The sequence below is a fragment of the Colobus angolensis genome, unplaced genomic scaffold (genome assembly GCF_000951035.1).
Source record: "Colobus angolensis palliatus isolate OR3802 unplaced genomic scaffold, Cang.pa_1.0 Scaffold350, whole genome shotgun sequence".
In the NCBI taxonomy this organism is placed as follows: domain Eukaryota; kingdom Metazoa; phylum Chordata; class Mammalia; order Primates; family Cercopithecidae; genus Colobus; species Colobus angolensis.
Genome location: NW_012116822.1, coordinates 738,852 through 750,961, shown reverse-complemented (window position 1 = coordinate 750,961; position 12,110 = coordinate 738,852). Strand labels below are relative to the sequence as shown.

Genomic DNA, 12,110 nt, shown 5'->3' with positions numbered 1-12,110 from the left:
TGGATGGATGGATGGATGGATGGATAATGGATGAATGATGGATGGATAGAGGGGATGACAGATGATGAGTGGATGGATGGATAGATGGATGGATGATGGATGAATGATGGATGGATGGAGGGGATGATAGATGATGAGTGGATAGATGGATGGATGATGCATTGTAGCAAGGAAGTGAAGAGAGCAGTGAGGAACCCGTTGCAATATCCTGGTGACAGATAATAAGGCTTTAGCTAGAACAGTAATTTGAGAAGAAGAGGAAGGGAAGTATTAGCCCAGGCTGATTATATCAAGTCTCTCTGGTAGTATACATAGAAAACATAGTTTAAACTGGCTTAAAATGACTCAAAATTGAAAAATCTGGAGGTTCAACACATGGATCCAGGGCTCAACTGTGTCAACACAGCTCAGCCTTTCACCCTCTCTTGTCCGCTTTCCCTGTGAAAATCAAGTTCCGCATGGTGGTGAGGTAAAGCCAGCAGCTCGAGACCATCATCCTCCCAGGCCCAAACTAAGAAGAAAGAAAATTTGACTCACTCCAGTGTTCTACAGGAAGTCTCACAGCCTCTCCCTGGTCCCAGTTAGGTCAACACTGAACTGTCACTTGACCATAGGAATGCAGTGCCCTGATGAGTCAGACCATGGACTGGGGTGGAATCAATGGGTTGTGAGAAGAGAGGTTGTTCTCAGGAAAATCAGGTAGCTATTTTGAGGGACATGGGACCAGATGCAGGGCTGCAAGGACTCTGGTGTCCACCCTTGACTTTAAAAAGAGAACATTACCGGCCAGGCACGGTGGCTCATGCTGTAATCCCAGCACTTTGGGAGGCTGAGGCGGGCGGATCATGAGGTCAAGAGATCTAGACTATCCTGGCTAACACGGTGAAACCCTGTCTCTACTAAAAATACAAAAAATTCGCCGGGCATGGTGGCGGGCACCTATAATTCCAGCTACTCGGGAGGCTGAGATAGGAGAATGGCGTGAACGCAGGAGGCAGAGGTTGCAGCGAGCCAAGTTTACGCCATTGCACTCCGGCCTGGGCGACAGAGCGAGACTCCATGTCAAATAAAACTACAAAGATTGGCTGGGCATGGTGGATCACATCTGTGGTCCCAGCTACCGGGAAAAAAAAAAAAAAAAAAAAAGACAACATTACCTGGGAGAGCAACTGGAGGAAGGAAAGGAAGAGCTGTAGCTTGTGTTTCTGACTGGGAGGGCTGGGATCCATTGATGGGAAGGGAGGGGAGAGGACAATGCTGAACCAACTGCAGGCTCTGGGCCCAGTTGGGGGTGAAGCTAAAGAGACTCCATACCACCATGAATGTGGCCACAGCTGCCTTCTAGGAGGCCTGGTGCTCAGGGTAGCATCTCAAAGCCATGCCCACCCTGCTCTACCTGGCAAATGCCAGGCCCCTCCTCAACCCCAGCAGGCCCAGCTGTAATAAGGACCGTGCTCAGAAACTCCCTTTGACCCCCCCACCTGTGATAGAACAGCCCTTCCCCCCAGAGTCCCACCACCCCTGTTTCAACCTCTGTCACTGAGAGTTGACTGTCATCAGCACTCTCTTGCCTGCCCCGTTACACATGAACAAGGGAGCATGTTGAATCCAATTCTCTTTTTTAAATTGTTTTCTTTTTCTTTTTTTCTTTTTTTTTTGGAGATGGAGTCTCACTCTGTCACCCAGGCTGGAGTGCAGTGGCACGATCTCAGCTCACTGCAACTTCTGCCTCCCAGGTTCAAGCGATTCTCCTGCCTCAACCTCCCGAGTAGCTGGGACTACAGGTGCACGCTGCCAGGCTGCTAATTCTTTGTATTTTAGTAGAGATGGGGTTTCACTGTGTTGCCCAGGCTGGTCTCGAACTCCTGAGCTCAGGCAATCTGCCCGCCTGGGCTTCCCAAAGTGCTGGGATTACAGGCGGGAGCCACCATGCCTGGCCTCTTTGTTTTTGAGACATAGTCCTGCTCTGTCGCCCAGGCCAGAGTACAGTAGCATGATCTCGGCTCACTGCAACCTCCTCCTCTCAGGTTCAGGCAATTCTCCTGCCTCAGTCTCCCAAGTAGCTGGGATTACAGGCACGCACCACCACACTCAGCTAATTTTTGTATTTTTTAGTAGAGATAGGGTTTTGCCATGTTGGCCAGGATGGGTCTCAAACTCCTGACCTCAGGTGATCTGCCCATCTCAACCTCCCAAAATGCTGGGATTACAGATGTGAGCCACCACGCCCGGCCACAATGAATCCAATTCTCTGCCCCTAGTGTCCAGCCAACAGCCCAGTTCCTAGTGGATGTTTAGCCACCTTGGTTGGGTGGATGGACAGATAGATGAATGGACAGATGGCTGTTGAACCAAGGGCACAGAACAGAGGTCACCATTTCTCATCCCATCAGACAGCGATGTGACTTCCATGGTTTCCAGGGTCTCTGTCCCCAGCCAAGCCTAGACCAGCGCCAGCTGCCTCTGTGATGTCAGAGAACCCCTTGCCAGCAGCTCTGCCTAAGTGTTGATGTCCAGGGACTACTTTGGAGCAAGCCCAGCTGGCATCCTAAATGCATGCTCTTTCTACCTCAGCCTTGTGCCCAGCAGTGTATCACTGCAGCTGGGGCTGGGCCGGCGTGTGTCACGAATATGCAGGGGCGGGAGTGGGCGTGTGGATGGGAAAGGAACGGAGATGAGCCGGTAACAGAGGTGCAAACCTCCAGCCTCATTTTCGGGTTTAGCCTCTAATCCTTTTGTCAGGGTTTTCCTGGACCCCGAGGAGAGAAAGGTGATCGGAGCGAGCGTGGAGAGAAGGTGAGGGCAGCTGGACGGGACTGGGGCAGGAGGAAAGGGGAAGGAGGCAGGTGGGAGTGGAGGCTCAGGTGAAGCAGGCAGAGAGAACCCGGGCTGGGCAGGTGGGTGGGAGGCAGGGGGAGGCTGACCCCGGGCGCATCTCTCAGAGAGGTGTTGGAGGTTCCTGAGCCTGGCAGCAGATGGCCAATACCACCATCTCCCCTCCTGCACAGGGAGAGCGAGGGGTCCCCGGCCGGAAAGGAGTGAAGGGCCAGAAGGGCGAGCCGGGACCACCGGGCCTGGACCAGCCGTGTCCTGTGGTAGGTGTCAGAGGAGGGCCCTGCCCCCAGGTCTTTTTGGCCTCCAACCATGGTCAGACCAACACCTTCCCTGTCCTCAGAGCTCAGCTGCAAGTCCCAGAGGCCCCACTGGGCACGCACCGGCCTTGCTCACTGTCAGGGCCACTGCTGCTGCTACTGCCATCACCAGGGTTCCCCTTGCTCTGGTCCTAACCACCCCCAACCATGGGCATGGCTCAGGGAACCCAGCCACTCTAGAGACGGAAGCCCAGTCCCTCACTGTTCAGCCCCAGGACAGGCCTGGCTTGAGTAGGAACCCATTGTGGGCCATCTTGGGCTGGAGATGGACAGGGTCTAGACAAGGAGTGGAGGGGCTTTACCTGGAGTTGTCAGTACCATCAGCGGTGCCCTGGGAGGGGCTGGGCCCTGAGGAGGGAACCAAAGTCAGCACAGGCACGCTGCTGCTGGGGACGGAGGCAGTGAGTTCCCAGACCCCTGCTCTGGCTGCCTGGGGTCAGAGTCAGGGTCTGACTCCCACTGGGCTTGAGGCCAAGTTGGGCTGAAACTCAGCTTCCCCAAGCATAGATGGTGGGACCACTCTGACCTCTCTTGCTGGCTGTCCTTCCCCTTCCTTCATCCTTCCCAGAAGAGTCTCTCTGGGCTGGGGCAGCACCTCCCTCTTCCCCACATCCCCTCTGCCTGCCCCCACACCCTTCCTTTACCTCCTTCCCTCCTCTCTCAGTGGCCCGTGGTAGCCCACCAGCCCCAGTGCCCAGTGCCTGAAACAACCACAATTCAAAAGTCAGTTCCCTTTATTTCTTTCGGGAGACAGAGTCTCACTCTGTCGCTCAGGCTGGAGTGTAGTGGTGCAATCATGGCTCACTGCGGCCTCAATCTCCCACGCTCAAGTGATCCTCCTGCCTCAGCTTCCCGAGTAGCCAAAACTACAGGCATGCACCACCATGCCCAGCTAATTTTTAATTTTTGTAGAACTAGGGTCTTGCAATGTTTTCCAGGCTGGTCTTGAACTCCTGGGCTCAAGCGATTGTCCCACCTTGGCCTCCCAGAGTGCTGGGACAATAGGTGTGAGCCACTGTGCCCTGCCTAGTTCCCTTTTTCTAGAAAGTAGGGAGGGTTTACATGTCACACTCTTCCAGTGGAGCTCAGAAAAGACAGGAAAAACAAAACAGCCGGGTTTTCATACTACAACTGGACAGATACTCATACCTGGCCACTCCAGCCACGGGAATGGGGAGGGGGGCCTTCCGCGGGGATGTGTGCAGGCCAGCCTCAACCTCCAGTGGTGCCAGAGTTAGAGACCCCCTCCCAGACCTCTGGCCTCTGTTCCCCAGTGTCCTCATCCCTGCAGTGGGGGGTACCCCTCCCCTCGGACAGTTTTGAGAAGTCAGTGAGAAAAGGACTTGAAGAGGAAAGTGCGGGGACAGCAGGGGCAGGGTGGCCCAGCCCTGCAGCTCCAGCCCCTGGCCCAGGACTCCCCTCCAAGTCAGTAAGCCCTTGTCTCCTTTGAACAGGAGAATCCCACCTGCGGAGGCCGGAGAGGGGCACCAGGCTGGCGGGGCCTTGCGAGGGGCAATGGGCCATGCCCTGCGGTAGGCGGTCTGGCCTGCTGTGTGCCGTGTGCCGTGTGCTGTGTGGGCCTTTGGGGCAGCCAGGGCCCCGGCCTTCCTCGCTCCTGCCTTCCTTTCCATTCTGCCCTCCTCCTCACCTTCCCTTTGGTCCCTAGCCTGGCCCCCTGGTGTACACATGGGAATATTCCAGGGGATGCCCAGTGTCTGAGGCTCATGCCTGTGCTTTGGAACAGAATGACATGTTTTGTGCCTTGGTGTCCCTGATAAGTTAGTCTTTGTTCCTCTCCAGTTTCCTCACCCTTCAGGCTGCCTGAGGAAACCCGGACCCTGCTTATGTCTGGCTGCTGAGTGGGCACCACAGGTGCCACTAGACAGCCCCACCCCATGCCCAACCCAACCCCCAACAGCCTGAGCCTGCCCTGTGCAGGGCCCACACAGGCTGAAGCAGGATGTCAACTCCTGGGCCATCCTTAAAACCCTCCAGGAGTCATTCCTGCCCAAGGCCTGAAAGCTCGCAGGCCCCAGGGTGAAGAGCCAGAGTCACTGTCACATCAGGCAGGAAGCCACGCAGCTCTTGGCAGGACCCAGTCCAGCCTGTGCATGCCTGGCACAGTGCCCATCCCTTCCTAGTGCCCTCCTGTTCCTGCTCACTGCACAGCAGTCCCCACAAAGCACAGAGGGAACACAGGACAAGCTCAGTCAGAGGCCGTCATGTCCCCATGACCCCACTACCTGGGTGGACAGAGGAGGCATTGTGGCCCTGCCTCAGTGGGGCCCAGCAGCCTCACATGGCAGGTCCCTGACCTGTACCTCCCTACAGACCAGGGGAGGGTATGTGGGGTGTAGAGGAGCTCCCCAGGCCCCATCCCCATCACTGAAACCTTCTTCCTTTCCAGGGCCCCGACGGGCTGCCTGTGCCTGGCTGCTGGCATAAGGTACCTTGCAGGGAAGAGTCTCCAGGGCAGGCTCGGGGGAGGCAGGGGAGGGTGGTGGAGTGGGGGGAGCCTGGGTGCTGTCACTCAAACCTCTGGGTGTCTGTGGCTTCCCGCACAGTGACTGAAGAGCCAAGTTTCCCATCATGACCCTGGTTTTGACTCTCCCGTCTTGCAGCTGAGGCGTGGGACTGTGGTCCTGGGTGATGGTGCATAACCCACCCTGTGGGTCACATGGACTCAACTGACCCAGGCAGAGCAAAGCCATCAATGCCTCCTGGGATATTGTCCAAACAGGCCCACGGAGAGGGAGTTGGGGGAAGGGAAGAGAGGAGGGGTCTGCACCTGTTCCCAAGGAAATGAGCAGCATGGGGGATGCCAGAGCAAGGTGGCCTGGATGGGGGCGGGGCCTCTCGGGCTTCTCATCACCTTCAGTCTCTTCCTCCTCTTCCAGTGACCCACAGGCCCAGCTCACACCTGTACAGATCTGTGTGGACATTTTTAATTTTTGTAAAAACAAAACAGTAATATATTGATCTTTTTTCATGGAATGCGCTACCTGTGGCCTTTTAACATTCGAGAGTGTGCCCACCCAGCCCCAGAGCCACTGGCATGTGAAGCTGCTGGAAAGTGGACAGGCCAGCCCCGGGAGATGTATACCTGAGGGGCACCCTTGGGCCTGGGCTTTCCCAGGAAGGAGATGAAGGTAGAAGCACCTGGCTCGGGCAAAGCTAGAAAGATGCTACATTGGGCCTTCAGTCACCTGATCAGCAGAGACTCTGAGCTGTGTAAGAACCTGCCCTCAAACACTCTGGAGTCCCTGGGACACACCCTATCCAAGAAGACCCAGGGGTGGAACAGCGGCTGCTGCTGCTCCTGGCCTCACCAGCCTCCAACCTCAACCACAACCAGCTGCCTCTACAGTTGAACAAGACTTGGCCCCTGGACAAGACTCGCCCAGCACTTGCAGCTGGGCTCGGGGAGCAGTGAGTGAAAATCCCCCAAGAGGGTCGAGCTCCTACTGCATTCAGTCAGCCTCAGGCGGCCAGCCTGCCCTGAAAACACATGTCCTCTGGCCAGAAGTAGTGGCTGAGCTCTATGATCGCTGTGATGTGGACCCAGCTCCAGGGAGCAGAGTGTCGGGGATGGAGGGGCCCAGGCTGGACTGACTGCTCCTTCCTGTGTCTGTTTCCATATCACCCAGAGAGAGACAAGACGGGACATGGCCTGGCCCAGGGAGGAGGCCTGCCACTCAGAGTCTGGGTCTCACTGGCCCCGAGTCTGTCACCCAGAACCCTGGCCAAAAATGGCTCTCTAGGTGGGCTGTGTAGGCAAAGCAAACCTCAGGGCTGGTTCGCAGCTGTCCTGAGCAAAGGGCCTGCCACCAGACCCACCCACGCTCTGACGAGAGGCTTTTCCACCTCCAGCAAGTGTTCCCAGCAACCAGCTCCATCCTGGCTGCTTGCCTTCCATTTCTCTGTAGATGGAGATCACTGTGTGTAATAAACCACAAGTGTGTGTCTGGGTGTGCCTGTCCTTGCGGACTGTCCCTGGGGCACCTCTGGCTGTGGTTTCATCCTGGCCACTGCTGGGTGGGGAGGGAAAAGAGGACTCTCCCTGAGTAAGAGCCATCCCAGAAACCAAAGGAGGAAGTTCAGGGTCAGGGCAAAGATGGGATTTGGAGCTCGGAAGACACAGATTCATGGCCTGGTCCTGCCACACATCAGCTGAGTCTTCTGGCAAGTCACTACCTGTCAAACTGAGCCCCTGTGTGCTCCTCTATTGCGGTTACCAGACTGCTGCATAACAAATCTCTCCAAAGCTTGTTGCCTTAAAACAATGGTCATTTTGGCCAGATACAGCAGCTCATGCTTTTAATCCCAATACTTTGGGAGGGCAAGGTGGGAGGATCACTTGAGCCCAGGAGTTCGAGACCGGGCTGGCAGCATAGTGAAACTCCATCTCTACCAAAAGTAAAGAATTCACACTAGTAGGCTGGGTTAATGCATGCCTGTGGTCCTAGCTGCTGGGCAGGCTGAAGCGGGAGAACTGCCTGAGCCCAAAAGTTAAAGATCAGCCTGAGCAACGTAGAGAAATTCCTCTCTTCAAAAAAAAAAAAAAAAGAGAAAAAAAATTCAATTTCTCTTGTACAGTCTGTGGTTAATGAACTCAGTGTGGGTGCTTCTCACTCAAACTCTCACATGGTGGTTGCTGCTGGCTATAGCAGGGACCTCAGATGGCAAATACTTATTTGTGGCCTCTCCATGTGACCCAGGCTGCCTCCCACTTGGTGGCTGGATTCCAAAAGTGACTGTCCCAGGTCAGCCAGTTGGAAGCTGTGTCACCTTTTAGGGCCAAGTCTCAGAAGTCACATGGTGTCACTTTCTGAAAAGGTGGAGGGAGGAGAATTAGACCCCACCTCTCCACGGGAAAGCGTCAACATCATATTTCAAGGAGAAAATGTGGAATTGTAGATCTTGTTGCAGCCCCCTCTGAAAAAATGCAAAGTGCCACCTCAGCTGTGAAATGACAGGGCACTGCTTAGCACTCAGATTGTGGTTCCGTGAGGATCCAGTGCAGAGTATGCAAAGAATGTAGGGTGTGTCCCTCACCCAGAAGCACCCTCGGTTCTGATTTTCATCTCTCCTGACTCCAAGGCTGCTGAGCAAGGGCCACAGTCCTGCAAAGTGTTCCCACTTCTCACCACAGCTGGTCCCTATAACAACCCTAAGAGAGAGACCGTCTTACAGATGACAAAACCAAGCAAACCCAGGGTGGCCTAGACCAGAAGGGCCATGGGCTGGGCGTGGTGGCTCACAGCTGTAATCCCAGCACTTTAGGAGGCTGAGGCGGGCGGATCACCTGAGGTCGGGAGTTCGAGACCAGCCTAACCAACATGGAAAAACCCCGTCTCTAATAAAAACACGAAATTAGCCGGGCGTGGTGGCTCATGCCTGTCATCCCAGCTACTCAGGAGGCTGAGGCAGAAGCTACTCAGGAGGCTGATTGCTTGAAACCGGGAGGCAGAGGTGTGGTGAGCTGAGATCGCACCATTGCCCTCCAGCCTGGGCAACAAGAGCGAAACTCCGTCTCAAAAAAAAAAAAAAAAAGAAGGGTCTGCAATGATGGTGTCTCTGACAGTGCTGGTGCATTGCACTGATGGCATCTGAGTCTCCAAGGACTGAGGCCTAGGGCAGGCCACAGTATGGGCGGTCCCCCTCAGACTTCTGTGACATGGCCTTGCTAAGCAGAAGAGGCTCGGCCACACACTGGCTAAGGAGGGAGGGATATATCCAGTCCCCTCCTCCTTAGGGAGTCCCCTGCTTCTCCCTAAGGAACTGGCAGTAAGTGGCAGGTCACATCACTCAGCCAGTTGTCTGAGTCAGCAGGTAAGCCAGTAGTAGGAAAAGGAAGAGAAACACAGTGGGGCTGTGATGACTGAAGGAGGTCACTGGGTGTCCACACCTCCTCTGGAGTTTCAGCATAGCCTCACCACCTGCATGCTACACTTCACAATTCCCTCCTCCCTCCATCCAGGAACCTCACTTGATCCTTGATCCCCTCACCAGCCCTGCGAAGCCCAGGGCTTGTGTGACAGGTGTCGCTATTTCCATTTGACATAGGCGAAAACTGAGGCTCAGAAAGGGTAGTCACCTGGCCAGGGATGCACAGCCAGGTCATAGTGGCAGGCTTGGGACTGCACCTAGGCTCTTGGGTTTGTCCTCTAATTCGTCCTCCCGAAGCTTGTCTGGCAGAGCATGGAATCTGATAGGCAGCTCCATGAGGCTGGGTGGTTGGCAGGTAGATCCTCGTGGGGGTAGAAGCCATGCATTCCCCTACTTCCCCAGTCTTCTGAGGGGGTGTCTCCTGCTCCTTTGGGCAGGATGGGGCATTCTTGGCCCACCGCTGCCCCCTTGCGGTCTCATACCTTGTATCCTAATGCCTGTAAACTTGTCAGCTGCAAGCTTAAACATTTAGAGTCTGCTGAGTCCTCAAAGCTCCCAGAGTGAGCACAGAGGTGGTAGAGGAATCAGTGATTTGTTCAAGGTTCCATCTGAGACACTGGGGAGCACCCTGCTTCACAGCTGAGCCTCAAGGACTGGGGGGCCTCAGGCCTCCTGCCAAGAAAGGCAGTAGAGCCTCAAAGTACCCCTTTCTGGAAGAGAGAGAAGTACATTTACTGAGTCCTGCTGTGTCCCACGACAGCTAAACTAACCACAAGGATAACTATCCCTCTTTATAGCTGAATCTGAAGTGGACTTACCCAGGTCTCTTTCCTCCTGGTCCCTAGGAGACCACTAGAAATTCATGGGATGCTTTTGGTTATCACAATGATTGCAGGACACCCTGGCATTCAGGGGGCAGGGCCAGGGATAGCAAACACCTAAAATGCATAGGACAAGCCTACCCAGTGACAAATCATCTCAACAAGAATGCTGGTGCCAACCCTGCTGAGAAACACCATGCCCTGGGTTCAAGTCCTGGCTCAGCCACTTCCATCCCCTACCCTCTTGGTCTCCAACATTGCCTAGAGGGCCAGGCATGAGATAAAGGACAGATGATTGCCACGGGGCCAGAGTCAAGGAGTGGGCTTTTCTGAGCAGGAAGAAGGTGAGGCCTCCTGGTGGTGTCCTGTGCCATGCTATAAGATACTCCTGGCCCAGGAAATGGCTCAGCCTGGTCTGACCTCCAACTGTATCACCTCTTGACCCAGGAGCAGGTGAGATGTTAGCTGGGCCCAGCTACAGCCTTCTCATCCTCTGCCTTAAAGCAGGAAAAGCCCCTGAGCCAACTTGATTTCTCTGAGCTGCACGGGGCCACAGTTGTGGCTGGAGTTTGAGCTGCAAGACAGGGCTGAAAGGTGGACCCCAATAGGACTCACAAACACACACACCACTTTAAAAGCTGGAACTGCAGGGCATGGAGGCATCATAGGTCTCTCTACTAATGAGGAGGAGCCAATCCACTAAGAAAATGGTGACCACGGTCCCACTCACACACACACACAGGGTCTGTGAGGCCTTGATCCTCAGAAACGAAGTACAGGCTGGGCATGCTGGCGTGCACCTGTAGTAGCAGGTACTTGGGAGGCTGAGATGGGAGGATCACATGAGCCCAGGGAGGTAGAGATTGCAATACTGCACTCCAGCCTGAACAACAGAGTGAGACCCTCTTGAAAAAAAAAACCACAAGCAGTTAACCTCTCAGTTAATTTGGGAAGAATGTTTTCCAAAAATCATGTAAAACATTCAATTCAGCTTTACAGTTAAAAATAAGAAACTCCAATCCCAGCACTTTGGGAGGCCGAGACGGGCGGATCATGAGGTCAGGAGATCGAGACCATCCTGGCTAATACAGTGAAACCCCGTCTCTACTAAAAATACAAAAAAAAAAAAAAAAAAAGAAACTCCATTCTGTTAGGGAAGATGAAAAAGTCCTGTTGCATGGATGGTGGTGATGGCTGCACAACGATGTGAATGTACTTTTGCCACTGAATTGTACACTTAAAAATGGTTAAAATTGTAAATTTTGTTACGTATATTTTACACAATAAAGAAGAAAGGAACTCCAAATGTTCTTTAATAAATGCCTTAAGTGGCCAGGCGCGGTGGCTCACGCCTGTAATCCCAGCACTTTGGGAGGCCAAGGCAGGTGGATCATCTGAGGTCAGGAGTTCAATAAAATTTAAAAAATAAATTCCTTAAGCATCTTACAACCGTATTGGGAAGAGAAGAAATCAACAATGAGGGAGTGAAGCAGAGGCCGGGGAATCATGAAGATGTGGACAGAAAAGGAGGGACAATCAGGAGCCTCCCCTGCCCCAGCCCACACCGGCTGCAGTCCCAGGCCCGTGTTCCAGGGTTCTTCAAGGCAGAAAGTTCCAGTGCCCCACCCCAGGAGGGGGCTTCTCTCACATCCCAGCCCCTTGGGACGCTTTTTCTTCACTCCTTGGGCTGGGAGTGAAGAAGTCCTCAGTAGGAGTCCAGCCTCTGCAGCCTTGCTACGTGTCTGACAACAAAACCTTTTCCCTTTCTGGTCTTCAGGGTCATGCACATGTACCACAAGGAGGCTTCCCAACCTCTCTTCTTGCCCAAACACTGCATGATTCTCTTAGCGTTGATATAGCTCGTCCAGTTCACCCTGCCTGGATTCTAGAAGGAACCATGGTGCCCTGAAGGTCAAGCCCACGGTGATCTCCTCGGTCAGCCCCAGAAGGGACCGTGGGCTCTCCTTCTGCCCTTCCTGCTGCCCCTCACGGAGCTGGGAAAACCTAGGACCTGCTTTTCCCACCCTGAGGCCCCTACTGTGTACCCGGCCCCGGGTGAGCTACCAGTCACATACTCGCACTTAGGCCTCACAGCTGATCCCATTTAATGCCCAAGCTGACTCAAAGACTGAGTCTGGCCCAAGGAGGCCTGCGGTAGCTCCGAGCCCCGCCTAGGCCCCAGGAGCAGGGGCGGGGTCGTTCGGGACCCTTTCCCGGAAGGGAAGCCGCGGGAGCCGGCAGGAGGAGG

General features: G+C 54.5%; 1 protein-coding gene across 1 annotated transcript in view; it reads left to right on the top strand.

Annotated features, from left to right (window-relative positions):
- Positions 1-7,119, top strand: part of COL23A1 (collagen, type XXIII, alpha 1) — an 81,529-nt gene extending 74,410 nt beyond the window's left edge. The window contains exons 25-28 of the mRNA XM_011952924.1: positions 2,743-2,796; positions 3,009-3,095; positions 5,560-5,598; positions 6,050-7,119. Of these exons, the coding sequence (XP_011808314.1) occupies positions 2,743-2,796; positions 3,009-3,095; positions 5,560-5,598; positions 6,050-6,052 (183 nt within the window). The 3' untranslated portion in view covers positions 6,053-7,119. The remainder of the gene's footprint in view (positions 1-2,742; positions 2,797-3,008; positions 3,096-5,559; positions 5,599-6,049) is intronic.
- Positions 7,120-12,110: the final 4,991 nt, after the last annotated feature.